The sequence below is a fragment of the Megascapheus bottae genome, chromosome 27, assembly GCF_031878675.1.
Source record: "Megascapheus bottae isolate mThoBot1 chromosome 27, mThoBot2.hap1, whole genome shotgun sequence".
NCBI lineage: Eukaryota > Metazoa > Chordata > Mammalia > Rodentia > Geomyidae > Megascapheus > Megascapheus bottae.
The window spans coordinates 18,043,553-18,059,831 of NC_143535.1; the positions used below are offsets into that span (position 1 = coordinate 18,043,553).

At 39.0% G+C, this 16,279-nt stretch overlaps 1 protein-coding gene across 2 annotated transcripts in view; it reads left to right on the forward strand.

Annotated features, from left to right (window-relative positions):
* The window catches only part of Ncapd3 (non-SMC condensin II complex subunit D3), a 53,712-nt gene that overhangs the window by 11,091 nt on the left and 26,342 nt on the right, over positions 1 to 16,279 (forward strand). For both annotated transcript variants that reach the window (XM_090319715.1, XM_090319716.1), the window contains exons 5-19: positions 339 to 503; positions 598 to 659; positions 1,255 to 1,339; positions 2,352 to 2,485; positions 4,306 to 4,378; positions 5,332 to 5,457; positions 5,591 to 5,843; positions 6,329 to 6,385; positions 6,629 to 6,715; positions 7,352 to 7,425; positions 7,928 to 8,062; positions 9,792 to 10,012; positions 13,620 to 13,811; positions 14,431 to 14,528; positions 14,637 to 14,752. In XM_090319715.1, coding sequence (XP_090175841.1) covers positions 339 to 503; positions 598 to 659; positions 1,255 to 1,339; positions 2,352 to 2,485; positions 4,306 to 4,378; positions 5,332 to 5,457; positions 5,591 to 5,843; positions 6,329 to 6,385; positions 6,629 to 6,715; positions 7,352 to 7,425; positions 7,928 to 8,062; positions 9,792 to 10,012; positions 13,620 to 13,811; positions 14,431 to 14,528; positions 14,637 to 14,752 — 1,878 coding nt within the window. The remainder of the gene's footprint in view (positions 1 to 338; positions 504 to 597; positions 660 to 1,254; positions 1,340 to 2,351; positions 2,486 to 4,305; positions 4,379 to 5,331; positions 5,458 to 5,590; positions 5,844 to 6,328; positions 6,386 to 6,628; positions 6,716 to 7,351; positions 7,426 to 7,927; positions 8,063 to 9,791; positions 10,013 to 13,619; positions 13,812 to 14,430; positions 14,529 to 14,636; positions 14,753 to 16,279) is intronic.

The window sequence follows — 16,279 nt, forward strand, 5'->3', positions numbered from 1 at the left end:
GGCTCATATCCATAAGAACATAAAGAATGTGATTTTTTTAAATTCTTGCATAAAAGGTACGTTGTTAAGTTATTAACATGAAAATCTTAAAGAATTATATGAATTCTGATTGTGAAAAAAATGCTCATGCAGAAACTACTTATATCGGAACATAGTTCAATGATTTACCACTGTGTCATGGAGACCTAAAATAGTCAAGGGACCTGGTCAAAGCCACATTGTGTGAACAACTCAGTACTACCTGGTATTTAACTGGTTTGGGTAAATTGCAAACTACGACACAAAGTGTTTGGCATCATTCCTTAGTTCAGCCATACATTTTTTTTTTCATGATCTAGATGGACGAACTTATAGAAGACGAAGATGAAGAAAGTATGTATTTTTCTGCCCGGGACCTTTCTCAAATTCGAGATGCCATATTTCATCTTTTGAATAATTTTTTAAGGCTTCTACCTAAGTTTTCTCTCAAAGAAAAGCCACAGTGTGTACAGACATGTATAGAGGTAAGTGAAAATTTTAGGAATCTTGGGGTAGCTTCAGAGGACATACACTATGGCTATTACTTATAGAGATCTTTTCTTGGTATCCATTTTCCAGGTCTTTATTGCATTGACTAATTTTGAGCCAATTCCTCGTGAATTAAATGTTACACGAACTAGGTGAGTCATTAAATGTTTCCAGTGCTACAGTTTAAACGCAGTATAGTAACTTTTGTTTCAGAACTGTAAGTGTTGCTTTATTCAAGCTGGCATATAATAGAAGTGACTCATTTAAAGGTAACTTAGAGAAGCTTAGTGAGGTGATACATGCTTGTAGTCCCAGCTGACATATGAGGCTGAGGCAGGAAAACAGCCAGCATCCCATAATTTGAGGCCAGGCTGTGTCACACAGCGAGACTGAATCTTAGAAAGAAAGAAAAGAAAGAGGAAGAGAAAGAAAAAGAAAAGCAGGCTTATAGCATTAAGGAATATTCCTAGTAAAATCACAGGTAGCCAGGCACTGGTGACTCATGCCTATAATCCTACTTCCACAAGAGGCTAAAAGCTGAGGATCACAGTTTGAAATCAAGAAGTGGAGCTATAATTCAAATATTAGAGCCTTAGCCTTGAGCACAAAAGCTCATGGACATAGCACCCAAGCTCTGTGTTCAAGTCCCAGGACCAGCACACACACACACACACACACACACACACACACACACACACACACACACACATCAAATCCACTAGCTAATATTTTTGTCCTTTTCTTTAGAAATCTTAATGAAAACTACATAGCAGAACTGGCCTATCATGGATTGCATTTGCTCTGTTCTCCAACTCATGGAGAAGGAAATACGGTAAGGGAAAGTCTAATTTTGGTTACTAGTTGAATTTGGAAGCAGGCAGGCCACATAGTAGGGGAAATGTAAAAAGTATTTGTAGCTCCATTTATCTGCAGTTTCACTTCCAAGATTCCAGTTACTTCTCCTCAGCCTCTGGCAAGAAGCTGATACAAATAAGCCTCTGGACAGAGATCACATTTTATTATAGTATATTGTTATAACTGTCCTGTTCTATTGTTATTCTTGTTAATTCTTTTATTTCCTAATTTATGAGTCTAATTTTTTTCATGAATCCATTTGTATAGGAAAAAGCATAGTGTAATATATAGTGTATGCTTTGGTACTAAATACAGTTTCAGGCATCCTCTTATGGTCTTGATATGTATCTTCTGGATGAGAAACAATGAGTATGAGTCCATCTTAGTTTTCAGGTCTTTATATTCTTTGTATAATGAAAGATGTAACTATTTCTATTTGTTCTCCACTCTTCATTATCAAGTGTATAGCCAATATATTTGGTAAACCTAGAAAGTTATTGTTAAGGTTTTAAATAGGGAAAAAAAATGTATCATGTGAGTGAAGAAAGAGGAACAGATAAATTGCTCCACAGTTACTTTTTTTTTTTTTGCCAATCCTGGGCTTGAGCTTCGTGCCTGAGCACTGTCCTTGGATTTTCTCAAGGCTAGAGCTCTACCACTTGAGCCTCAGCACCACTTCCGGCTTTTTTCTATGCATGTGGTGCTGAGGAATCAAACCTGGGTCTTCATGCATGCTAGGCAAGCACTCTACCACTAGGATAAACTCCGGCCCCAATGTCTTTTTTTTTTTTTTTTTAAATCATTCATTAAATACCTAGGAGTGGTCCAAAAAACCTGTCCGTAATGCTCTACCAAAAATTCTGTTTCTCCAGCCTATCTCTCCAGATGGTTGGAGTAAATGGTTTTCACTTTAGTTCACATTGCTGCCTTTGAGATCTTGGAGCTGTGTATCACATTACCACAATGAAATTTTCTTTTCTCTCTTGCAGGTTGTTTCCTGTATCTTCCATCAAATGCTAAATATAATATTGATGTTAGAAGTAGGCAAAAGATCTCATCATGCCCCTTTGACTATTACATCACAAGTCATCAGTCGAAGAAACCAAGCAGTCCGATTCATCAGGTGAAGCATAAACATCTTGATCTTTTTCTTTCCTTTTCTTTCTTTCTTTCTTTCTTTCTTTCTTTCTTTCTTTCTTTCTTTCTTTTCTTTCTTTATTTCTTTCAACTTTTCGTCCCTCTGCCTCAGTTGTTTGGGCCTGGTATTAACCAAAACTTCTGACACCCATGATGTTAGAGTATCTGATTGACAGCAGTAGTGGTTTCATGTTGAATGATAGAATTCTCCATAGCCACTGTGTGGGCATTGTTAAAGAAATGCCATTTGCAGCCTGGCACAGTGGCTCATGCCTATAATCCTAGCTACTCAGGAGACTGAGATCTGAGGATCAAGGTTCAAAACCAGCCTGGGCATAAAAGGACCTGAGACTCTTATCTCCAATTAACCTCTAGAAAGCAGGAAGTGGCACTGTGGCTCAGGGGGGTAGGGTGGTAGCCTTGAGCTGAAATGCTCAGGGACAGCGCCCAGGCCTAGTTCAAATCCATTACCCACAAAAAAAGAAGGTGAAGAGGAAGAAGAGGAAGAAGGAAGAGGAGGAAGAGGAAGAAGAAGAGTCATTCACCTGTGTCCAGATACTTTTCTATTACTGTCTGCGTACCTCTCCACAGAGAAAGAACCCTGCCTCCTCTTCCTCCTTTCTGTTCTTCTGCTTGCATCTTTTTGCTTTTGTTCTTGCCCAGTTTTCCTTGTTTCTTCCCATTTTCCTATCTTCCTAGCTACCCTTGAAAGTATTTTCTGAAGGAAAGTACCTAAATGCTTTTAGTTTCTTAGCAATCTTGATAGACTAATTTTTTTCTGCCACAAATCAGCTTCACTTTAAAAGTTTCATGTTAGCTTTATGGAAAAAGGAGTATTGGCCATGTCCCTGGCTTTTCTTTCCTCCTTCATTGATTGCCACGTGAGAGGTGGTGAGAGGGGAAGGGAAGTATAATAAGCATCTTCATTGTACATCCTGCTAGTGTGCTTAGGAATGTGGGGTGTGAATTGAATCATTTGGTCCCTTACTGAGGGCTCTTTTTTTAATTTAATTTTCCCCTGAATCTCAAAAGGTTATACAAGGGGATTACAGTTTTAATGTCATAAATGTCCAGAGCTTCTGGTTGATGAATTTTTTTTAACCATTGAACAATGAAAATGTTTTAGCCATTTACAGTAATGTTCTTACAGTGATACAAATAACTTAGGCTAAAAATGGATTTTTCTGGGCACAAGAGTGAATTCTTTCTAGTAACAGGTGGAGAAGTAATGTTAGCAATACAACGAAGTCATGTCATTGAGCTGCCACAAGATGGTGCTATGCCTTTGTCTGTACTCATCTTCATCCTAAAATGTTTTATTTTCCATTTTAATATGAAATTTAATAAATAGCCAAAAGAAATGTAAGGGAATTGCACTATTTTTTCCCCCAGTGACAGCTTCTCAGTGACAGGACTCAGAATCCTTACAATTGTTGTAATATGGGGGTAGGTTCGTTCTTTCTTTCTTTCTTTTTTTTTTTATTGCCAGTCCTGGGCTTGAGCTCAGGGCCTGAGCACTATCCTTGACTTTCTCAAGGCTAGAGCTCTACCACTTGAGCCTCAACACCATTTCTGGCTTTTTTCTATGTATGTGGTATTGAGGAATCGAACCCGGGTCTTCGTGCATGCTAGGCAAGCACTCTACCACTAGGCCAAACTCCCGGCCCTCTTTTTTTCTTTTTAAGTAGTAGCATTTCTAAAATTTAAGAGCACTGGGTTTTGAATTCCAGAGGTAAGGGAAATCACCATTCTCTTGGAATAACAGGTCAATTATAAATAGTGGATATGTGTTTTTCCTTTAAATAGCTCACTTGTGGATGAACTGAAAGAAAGTATATACCCCATCCTTCGCATTTTGCTGCAACACATCTGTGCCAAGGTACATTTTGCTTTGATGATGATGATGATGATGATGATGATGATGATGATGATGTATATAACATAGTGAAGATAAATGTGTCTCTTGGTTTTTGGGAATGAGTCTATGTCAGTATCGGGTGGAGCTTGAACACCCAACCTTGAAGTCTTATTTGTATTAAAAAAAGATAAGCAGAAGCTTATAGCTGGCACTCTACCATTTGTGCCCTGATGCTAGTCATTTTGCTAGTTAAATGGAGATAGAATCTTTTTTTCTTCCTACCTGAACTGACTTTGAACCTTAATCCTTAAATCTGTCAAGCTCCTGGCATGAGCCACTGGTATATGGTAGATAAATATTCATGATTTGAACTTTATGGATCCTTAGGATGCATAGCTCCTGAAAGAATATATTTGTATGTGCATATTTGGGGGAAGAGGGCTTACAATTAAGTTTTGTTTCGACTTCTTTCCTCCTCCCCACACCCTGTTGTTCATGTGTGTGTGTAAATGAGGTTTGAACTCAGGATCTTGCATTTAGTAAAGGAATGCTCTGCCATTCAAGCCATAGCATCAGTTCTTTTAAGTTTGCTTTTGTTTTGTGCAGTTTCCCCCCTCCCCCCGGATTAGAGTCTTGTGCTAGCTTTGTACTGACTGGCCTCAAACTGTAATCTCCTTACCTCTTCCTCCTGACCTCAGTCATATGCTTGTATACCCAGCTTGTTATTTATTTTTTGCCAGTCCTGGGGCTTGAACTCAGGGCCTGGGTACTGTCTTGAGCTTTCTTAAGGTTACCACTCTACCACTTCAGCCACAGCACCATTTCTGGCTTTTTCTATGTGATACCAAGGAATTGAACATGGTAGGCAAGCACTCTACCACTGGGCTAAGTATCCGGCCCATACTCTGTGGTTTTTAGTGTCCACTCCTACATGGGATTCAGCTGTCCTGCAGCCCCTCTACTTTATGTTTCAGGTGATAGATAAATCAGAGTATCGGACCTCTGCAGCCCAAGCCCTGGTCCAGCTGTTGAGTAAACTTCCTTGTGGAGAATATGCTACATTCATTTCCTGGCTTTACAAATACTCTCGGAGTTCCAAGGTATGAGCTATGCCTGCACTTAGTCTTGAATCCTAGCTGTGTAGACCTGTGACAGCCAGATCTGGGTGCAGGAGAGGGTTTTGCTAGGTTCTTAGTCCTATCTGACAGTGATTCTTACGATCTTGCCTTACAGATCCCACACCGAGTGTTTACTCTTGATGTTGCTCTAGCTCTCTTAGAGCTTCCCGAACGAGAAGCGGATGACACTGTCTCTCTGGAGGATCAAAAGTTCCTAACGCATAAGTTCCTGGTGCAAGAAATTATGTTCAACCGTTGTTTAGACAAAGCGCCTACTGTCCGCAGCAAGGCATTGTCCAGCTTTGCACATTGTCTGGATATGTCTGTGAACAGCGCGTCCGAGAGTGTGGTAGAGCTCCTTATTAGCAGTAAGTGGGGAGGTAGGGGTAGGGGGTGGGGGCAAGGGTGTTAGGAGAAGAGCTCGGTGGTAAAGTACGAGTTCTGGCAAATATAAGAGGCATAGCAGAAAGTGAAGGTCATTTTGGGGGAGAGGGGGAAGGGTGGAAAAATATATGATTAATTCTCTTCTCATAAACTATTTTCAGTATACCTCATTATCAAATGACTTTTCTTTTCCCTTTTTGGTGAGAGAATGTAACCCAAGGCCTTGTACATGCTTAGCATGTACACTCTCACTGAGTTATAGGCCTAGCTTCAAATTACTTTTTAAATAGTGAAGACTGACATAGTTGAAAGGTCTTTTTACAGAAAGAAGAGAACATTATTAATTGTCAGTAATTTAGAGTCTGTCTGCTTTGTCTCAAGGCCTAATTAATCTTGATTTTGATTCTTCTGAGACTATTTCCTCATGATTTATGATCTCTTTCCCTCTTATCTGTCTACTTATTTTTAGGTCCTTTACTTTCAAGATTAGAGAATGACCCTGGTACCTCTCAGAGAAGTTTGTCAGGTAATGAATACATCAGGTGTTGAATAACTAGCTTTAGAAAGACTATTTGAAATGTTGTTGTTGTTGTTTTCCTATCTCCGTATTTACCTGTTTTAATGTCTGTCTTGATCAAAGAATTTGCAATTCAGTTCATTAATAATTTCATACTTGAGTAACATGGTATTTATACTATTGAAAAGTAGCACAATGTTTCTTAATGAGTGCCTTTTTTTTTTTTTAATGAGTACCCTTTTTTAAAAATAGGTTCTTGCTATCGGAAACAGACATTTAGCACTTCTGAACCCTCTGGGAAAATGAACACAAATGACTGTGAGAGAGCTGGGACAGAGGGTATGTCACATTTCCTCACTGTCTTGTGGCACTGCTGTTGCATTCAGAATGCCTAAGGGAAGTCCAACAACTTTGGACTATCTTCTGATTAAGTCACCTAAAAGAACGGAAACTTTTTTTTCTTCTTAAATGCCAAGTATTATCTACTATGTCTTTAATTGATGTCATTATACTACGCTATATATATCTTATATATCTGTTCTATATGTATATATAAAAACATACATGCACATATTATACTATGAGCTCTTGTGCTCAAAGGTATCACGTACCACTTCCACCCATTTTGAGGTAATAATCTCATGGACCTTCCTGCTCAGTCTGGCTTTGAACCTCATTCGTAAGAGTTCAGCCACCTGAGTAGTTAGGGTTACAAGTGTGAGCCAGATGCTTGGCATAATATTATGTTTAAAGCTACGTTATATGTCACTTTTCCAAAATTTATGCATTTGATAGTGAATAACTTAATTATTCAAATTTTCTTCCAAAACACCTTTTCATCCTCTGATTTTTGGGGATTGGGAAGAGCTAATTAGTAAGTCAGCAAGGAAAGTATACTTTGCAGTTTTGAATGATGAGCTATAAGCTACTGTCTGCTCTTCTGGGAGCCGTAATTCTTTGATGTTCTCTCAACAGAGAGATGTGTTCTGGCAATGCTGAGGATGAGAATCAAGGATGAGAAGATTAATGTCAGGAAGTGTGCACTCCAGGTCAGAGCTTTCTCTACGCATTTTAAATCCATTTCGTTTTGAAGCACTAAAAACATGGAAATGCAAAGGAAAAATTTTAAGATGCCAAGGCTATATCCATTATGTAGCTTCCTTCCATTTTTATCACTAACTCTGGTTCTGTTAAGTATAAATTACACACATGAGCTCGAAGAATGTCCTGTTTTCAAACTTTCCTGCTGAGGTCTCTAGTATTTTATCCATCACGACGTTTTATGTGTAATTTGGTTTGGTTGGAATAGGGGGATCATGGATGAATTTTTAACAGGTTTATGAAATTAGTTGCATGTATATGGAAAATGTTGTATATTTTCTAGAGAGAAGTTTTAAGTTCCATACACTTTAGAAAGTGGAATGCTGTAGAGAGGGAGGTAAGATAGACGTATGATCTCAAAACTGTTGCAAGTCATAAAGTGAAGGTTTCAGTCTTCCTGATATTCATGCCATGTGGTTACCACTTGATGCTGTCTTATCTGACTTTTAGGTGTTGGTGAGCATTCTGAAACATTGTGACATCTTGGGTATGGAGGAGGACCTGTCAATCCTGCAGAACCAATGTCGGGACCCTGCAGTGTCTGTCCGGAAGCAGGCCTTACAGTCTCTTACTGAGCTACTTTTGGTGAGAGGCATATGTGTGTAATACAAAATATTTTACCTTAAAAATAATGACTGTATCTGACTTTGTTACCTGGTATATTGTATATACATTTATTTGTTTATGAAATAGGAAAGGGAGGGAGGAAAAATAAGATAATTGGGATGGGGATGGGAAGGAGAGCCAGAAAAAAAAAAAAAAAAAAACATGAGAAGGGGTATCAATGTGTGAGAAGTAATGCACCTACTACCTGACGAATGTAATTGTAACCTCTGTATACATTATTCTGACAATAAAAAAGCAATAATAATAATAATGTGCTAAAGCACATGTTTTGCATGCACAAGGCCAAAGTTCAATCACCAGCTGAGAATTTTTTTTTTGCCAGCCCTAGGGCTTGAACTCAGGGCCTGAGCACTGTCCTTGAGCTTTCTCAAAGGCTAGAACTCTACCACTTGAGCCACAGCGCTTCTGGCTTTCTATGTATGTGGTACCGAGGAATTGAACCTGGGTCTTGGTGCATGTTAGGCAAGCACTCTGCCACTAGGTCAAGCTCTCAGCCCATAGAATTTTCTTTTCTAATGTAAAAAGTAATTTTTAGGCCGGGAACATGTCCTAGTGGTAAGGATGTTTGCCTAGCATGCACACAGAGTACAAGGTTCAATTCCTTGGTACCACATACACAAAAAATGCCAGAGTGGTGCTGTGGCTTAAGTGGTAGAACACTAGCCTTGAGAATGTCCAATGCTCAGGCCCTGAGTTCGAGCCCCAGGAGTGGCATATGTTTATATATATAATCACTCTGTTGATAAATGTTAAGTTTAAGTTGGTAGTTAGGAACTACCTAGACAGAAATGGAGCTGTGGCTCAAGTGTGGAGTGCTAGCCTTAAGCCAAAGGCTCAGGACACTGCCCAGGTCCTGAGTTCAAGCTCTCATTCCACACCATAAGTGGGAGGGGGGGAGGAGAGAAGAGGGAGCAGGAGAGAAGAAAAGGAACCAATAATGCACTGTGGAGTATCAGTAATGTAAGAGAAAAGAAATCCTTTTATTACATATGATAGACTCTGCCTACTGTTATATATTATTAGACACTAATGCTAAGCATTGCTAATGCCATTGATTTCATGCTAAATCTCAGAAAAAGAAAATTTTAAATTAAATTGGTTAAACTAGAGTCCTAGAATAACTTTTTATCAGTTAAGATATGTGTAGAAGATGTTGCCAAAAGAACATATTCACTAATAATGGTATCTATAATTAAACTTCTCTCAACTAATTAGCTGTTGAAGACTTTTGAAGGGGTATTTATTTTTTTTTTATTTCATGAGAGAAGGCTTAATGCACAGCATGTTTTGACTTTCTCTGTCAGCATTTATTCTAATTGTTCCCTGGGATAAATATTATTTGCTTTTAGTTTTGAATGCCCAAAAAAGCACTGATTACTAATAATAAAATAATGACTTCAAAGTCTAAGTTTAAATTTCAACATGTACTGATTTAAAGTAAGCCATATTTTTTTTCATCCATTTCTTTTTATTTTGACTTTCTGCTTCTTTTGTAATCACTGGCACAATTATATCTTTTCCTAGTGCTGTGGATTGGCACCCTGGAGATTCAAACTTGTACATATTCCGTCTCTGTCCATAGCCCCATAGACGTGTTTAGATTTAAAATCTCTCTGGAAACAGTCATCACAACTTTGCTGATTTCTGTCTATCAGACCTTCTAATCTAGTCATTTTTCAACATTTAGGCACAACCGAAATGTGTGTCGCTCCAAAAGGCCTGGCTATGGGGCATTATCCCAGTGGTGATGGATTCTGAGAACACTGTGCAGGAGAAGGCCCTGGAGTGCCTGGACCAGGTCCTGCTACAGCACATTAAGCACCCCAGCAAATTTCACGCTGGGGATGGCAGCCAGGTGCTTGCATGGGCACTTCTTACTCTCCTCACCACAGAAATCCAGGAGCTGAGGTAAGGTAACTGCATTTGGTTTATGTTTCTGAAAGAAGATCCGATGGTACTTAGTGAATTTATTTCTAATCTTGAAACATCCGCCCTCCAAGTTACATAATATATGTGAAGATTTAATCTTGATCTGCTTTTTTTTCCTCCCTTACCCTGTCATATCTCATGTGTGACTGTGACTGCTTAATCGTTCTGACCATCACTTCCATTGCTTTCTGGTTTTAGGTTGGCATATTAATATGTAGTACAAATGGCTCTGATGGTTACAATCTATCAGCTGTGCCTGTCCCAGTATTGCTTGTCATGAAAGGTGATTTCAAGTTTTGGCAAGTTAAAGTTACTTCTTTTCTTTCCTACATTTTCTTTGAATTTTTTTTTCTATTAACATTTACTGAGTGTATAGTCTATGTAGTAAGCATTGTATAGTGTTATCATGTAGGATTTATGATGATAAATTGTACTCTGTATCTCAGAATCTTATAATTAAGTTTGTGGTTGAGCTCCTTGTCAGCTGTTTTTTTGTTTGTTTTTCAGTACATTTAACATTTGGGGGTAGAGGAATTACGTAATATAAGAAGTAGTTGATTTCAGCTGGGACTGTGGCTTAGTGGTAGAGTGCTTGCCTAGTATGCATGAAGCTCTGGATTCGATTCCTCAGTACCACATAAGCAGAAAAAGCTAAAAGTGGTGCTGTGGCTCAAGTTATAGAGTGCTAGCCTTGACTAAAAGAAGCTCCACAACTGGCAAAAAAAAAAAAAGTAGTTGATTTAAGGTCATAAAGTACTGCTCTGTCCTTTCTTTTATTCTTTCTTTCCTTTCTTTCCTTTCTTTCCTCCCTCCCTCCCTCCCTCTCTCTCTCTCTCTCTCTCTCTCTCTCTCTCTCTCTCTCTCTCTCTCTCTCTCTCTCTCTTTCTTTCTTTCTTTCGCCTGTCCGGGGACTTGAACTTGGCTTGGGCACTGTCGCTGAGCAATTTTTTATTCAAGGCCAGTGCTCTACCACCTCAGCATAGCACCACTTCTGGCTTTTTCTGTGCTTGGTTAGAGGTAAGAATCTCACAGTCTTTCCTGTCTGAGCTGACTTCAAACTGTGATCCTCAGACCTCACCCTCATGAGTAGCTAGGATTACAGGTATGAGCTACCAGGGCCTGGCTGGAAAATTGTTTCTTTCTGTGCCTTAGTTTCCTCATTTTGAAGGCCCTGGGAGCTGTCCCTGAGACTCTTATCTCCAATTAACCACTAGAAAACCGGAAGTGGCACTGTGGCTCAAGGTGTAAAGCAGTAGTATTGAGGTGAAGATCTCAGGGACAACGCCCAGGCCCTGGGGTAGGTTGGTAACCTTGAGCTGAAGAGCTCAATTTATAGATGTGTGTGTGTGTGTGTGTGTGTGTGTGTGTGTGTGTGTGTGTGTATGTGTGTGTGTGTGTAATATTAAAAACTGAATGTAGGTCTGAGAATGTGGCTTAGTGGTAGTGTGATTGCCTAACATGCATGGGTTCTATTCCTCGATACCACATAAACTGAAAAAGCTGAAACTGGTGCTGTGGTTCAAGTAGTAGAGTGCTAGCCTTGAGCAAAAGAAGCTCAGTGACAGTGCTCAGACCTTAAGTCTTAGGACTGACAAAAAAAAAAAAAAAAGAAAAAGAAAAAGAAAACCCACAAACAAACAAAATCTGAATATAAAAGAAGGCATCTACACTAATTGATGTAACTATATAATAAAGACTTTTATAGTAATCCTTTTATTAAAAAACATCCTTGTCTAGATGTGTCTTTGTTTGGTTTGGTTTTTGTGATGGTCCTAGGGCTTGAACTTGGGGACCTGGTGCTGTCCCTCCGTTTTTCACTCAAGGCAAGTGCTCTGCACAACTTCACTTTTGGCTTTTTGTGGTTAGAGATAAGAACCTCTCAGACTTTTCCTTCCTAGACTGTCCTCAGACCATAATTCCTCTACTTCAGTGTTTTGAGTAGGTAGGATTACAGGAGTGAGCCACCAGTGTGTGTCTTTGTCTAGATGGATTTTTGAATTGAGTTTTGACATAGTCCTTGGTACTAGTTTGCTAGATCTGCTACATTAGAGCATCACATTATGGGTAGCTTAAGTAATAGAGACTTAGTCTGTTCCTGTTAGGGTGGATCGAGAATTCCAAGAGCAAGGTTCCAGAAACTTTGCTTTCTCTCGAGGTGTTTCCTTGGCTTGCAGAGCTGCTGCCTTTCTTTGTCCTTGCAGGTTCTTTTAATCTGGTCATGCCTTTCCTAGAGTCTCTGGGTATCCAACTCTTCTTAGGAGGAAAACTGTCAGCTTAGACTTGGTTGAGTCCAATGGCCTCAGTGTAACCTCATCCGTTCTTCATAGGCCACATATTGGCATTATAGAAAGTAGGGCTTCATTTAACATAGGAATTTTAGAAGAACACAGTTCAATCTTTAATTTTCTTTTTTTTAAATATATTTTTATTGTAATTAATAAAAGGGTTACATGATATTTGCCAGATAGAAGGTGCATTAATTCACTTACATTGATACCCTTTGGCATGTCTTGGTACCCATTACCCTCCCCCCACCCCCGTCTTGGTTTTCTCCCCTTCCCTATCAAATTTCAAATAACCAAATACAAATAAATTCAATGTATCAGATAACAAAGTGAGATACTGTAACAATATGAGATACCCAAGGGACAGCAAAGGAGATGAGAGATAACATAGTAGATTAAGGACAACAATCATTCGTTATATGGCTTTTGTTTCAATATCCTGGACAATCTTTAACTTTCTTCTAAAGGGATAAGGTTGCACCTTGGAATGGAAGTGTGGCTCAAGTGGTAGAGTGCTGGCCAAACATGCAAACTCAACAAGAGCTTCTAGGTCCCGAATTCAAGCCCCAGTGTTGACACAAAAATGAAAGGATTATATCTTCAACACGAAGTCTAACCAATTCAGGGTCTCTCTTATTTGCTTGCATCTTGATCAGCGTTACCCTTCCATCATTCTCCATATCATGGACATTTGTGTAGAAATTTTATTGGAGAAGGGTCTCAAATAAATTATCAAGTTTTGTTTGTTTTATGTTGTACTGGAGTTTGAATTCAGCCACTCATGCTTGATAGGGTGATGCTATACAAATTGAGCCATGCTCTTTTTTCTTTAGTTATTTTCACTTAGGGTCTTTCCTTTTCTTTGTTTCGTTTTGTTGCTTTTTTCACAGGCCAGTTTGGACACGCCCCTCTTATTGGAATTACAGGCATAGGCCACCATGCCAGCTATTATTGAATGAAATGGCAGCTTGCTGATTTTTTTGCCTAGCCTGTCTCCTAACTCCAGTCCTCTCTGTTTCTGCCTCCCATGTAGCTAGGATTGCATGTGTGAGCCACCATGCTTGGCTATAAAGTTTTAGTCTTTGCTTTAAAGAATAGATCATTGGTGAGGAGGAAAATACAGACTCCTTACTCTGTAAAAGAAATAAAGAAAATACCTAGTTTTTTGTGTTTTGTTGTTGGTCAGATATATTAGCTTGATCCTCTGCATAGATGTATTATGTGGAATCCTGCAGCTACTGAAATTGATATGGTTTTACATACTTACACTTATGATCCCTTCTACCCCCTTTTTTTTCCAGCCACTATTTAAATAAGGCTTTTTATATATGGTCGAAGCAAGACAAGTTCTCAACTAAGTTTATAAACAATGTGGTATCTCACACGGGCATGGAACATTCTGCACCAGCCTGGATGTTGTTGTCCAAAATCACCTCCTCATCACCCCAGCTGGACCACACACGAATAATGCAGGCCTGGGAGAGCGTCAGCAGGTTTGCATACTCATATCATAGTTTCTTTCAGCACTGATCGTCCTTGGAAACAAAGCACATGCCATTTGTGAACAGAGAGCTTCTATTTAAATGCTGGCATGAAAATAAACATGATCAGTAAAAATCACCTTTGTATGTGTGTGCCAGTCATGGGGCTTGAACTCAGGGCCTTGTGCTTTTCCTTGGCTTTTTCTAAAACCCAAGGCTGGAGCTCTACTATTTTAGCTCCAATTTCAGCTTTTTGCTGTATAATTGGGGATAAGAGTCTCGGGGTTTATCTACTCAGGCTGGCTTTGAATCAGGATCCTCAGATTTCAGCCTTCTGAGTAGCTGGGATTCTGTGTGTGAACCTCAAGAATTACTTTTAGGAACTGAGGGTGTAACTCACTGGTAGAACTTGCTTATTAGCAAGTGTGACATTCTGAGTTCAAACTCAGGGGGGAAGTATCGTCAATTTATCATTTGTCTAAGTTCATCAGGCAACTTAACATACCTACAGCTTAACCCCAAAGCCATCAGTTTCAAATAGTAATAATTGAGGGGGAGCAAAGCATTTTTTTTGGTCAGCAGAACACTGAGTTTGGTTCTATCATAGCATTTCTCCTTTTTTTTTCACTAGTCAGCCGAATCCCAATTCTAACACCTTAGGACATATACTATGTGTCATTGGACACATTGCAAAGCATCTTCCAAAGAGCATACGTGACAAAGTGACTGGTGAGTGTCCCCTGAAGAACCTTTCCTGAAAATGCATTGTTATTCATTTTTAATATTTGTAAGTATTTTTACAAAGGTAGGTGTTAAAAGTCTTGACATTCTTAATAGATGTTATCCAGTGCAAGCTGAAAGGATTTCATTGGCCTCTCAAGGTGATCAGCTCGGCTGTTGATACTTTGCAAATGCTGTGTAGAGCATCTGCGAGAACGCCTGCCGAAGAACAGGTATGGCACCCCAGACCCTTGCCTGTACTGGGATATGGATGTGTCGCTCATGGGCTGGGGGTTGAAGTGTGTTCTGGGTGAGCAGAGAACTCATAAGGATGAATACTCTAGGAAGCTATTGCTGCTACAAGGTACTGTATTTGTGGGGCCTACAGGTTCTTCCCCAACAAAATTAGGCCACTAAAGATGTGCTTCTCAGGCCAGGAGCATGGCCTAGCGGTAGAATGCTTGGCTAGCATGCACAAAGCCCTGGGTTTGATTCTCAGTACTACATACACAGAAAAAACTGGAAGTGGTGCTGTGGCTCAAGTGGTGGAGCACTAGCCTTGAGAAAGCCCAAGGACAGTGTCCAGGCCCAGAGTTCAAGCCCCAGGACTGCCAAAAAAAAAAAAAAAAAAAATGTTCCCTTAGACGGCCCTACCTTAGCAGCAGGCTTTTAGTAAGGTGTACCAGCTGGCTGACGTCTATTTCTGGTTAGAATACTGCAAGATTATCCCTTATTCCAAGAACATTTAATACATGGCTTTTTCTTCTAAGCAGAGAGTTCACTGCAGACCAGATGGCTTTTGATCTGATAAATCATAATCCAGAAAGTCACTGTGAGATTAATCAAATATCTCCTGGTGGTATCATGTCCCCGAGTAGTTAGATAGCTTGAGCTAGTGAGTTTAAATAAATATACATGTATATGAGTTTAAATAAATATATACATACATGTATGCACACATATGTATGTATGCATACATATACAGGTATATACTTATGTACCTATACATATGTGTATATCTATAGATACAACATATACGGATATGTGAATGTCTATAGAAACACATATATATGTATATTTATAAGTCCATAAATGTATATATTTATTCATACGAATACATAATCACACATCCAAATCAGTGACTGGTAGGGAAGAGACTTGCTTTGACCCCTTGAAAGATACCTACATCAGTATCTGTAATAAATCCTACTAACTCTGTGTCTTTTGTTTTTATCATGAGAGACTCCTACACAGTACTAATCAGAATGAGAAATATAGTTCTGGGGCTAGTTAATAATGATTATAGAGGTCACTGCTTAATTAAGTAATTGCTGGAATATGCTTAAGTTTTTCAGAATTAATTAGAAATCTTCATCCTGCTTCCTAGCCATCTTTCTTTTTCTGTATTTCTATAAGAAAGTCTCTTTATATGTTACATCGTGTACTTACAATAGCAGATCAGATACAGAAACATAATAACTTTCTTGCTTACAACTTAAATGTCAGAATGCACTTAGCTTCAAAAATAAGCTGTTTTTTTTTATGTAACTAATGACTAGTGTTTTCCTACTGTCTGCCTTTCAGCACTTCCATTAGTAAAAGGAATACTTGTATTCTTTTTCTAACCTTTTATCTCAGGACCCAAGAAATTGTATAAAGAGCTTTGAAATAAGAAGCATTTAAAGGAGCATATTTTCATAGCCTCAAACATGAAGGTTCTGTGTTGTGTCTAAATGGGGGAAGTTGGGCAAGTCTGAGGC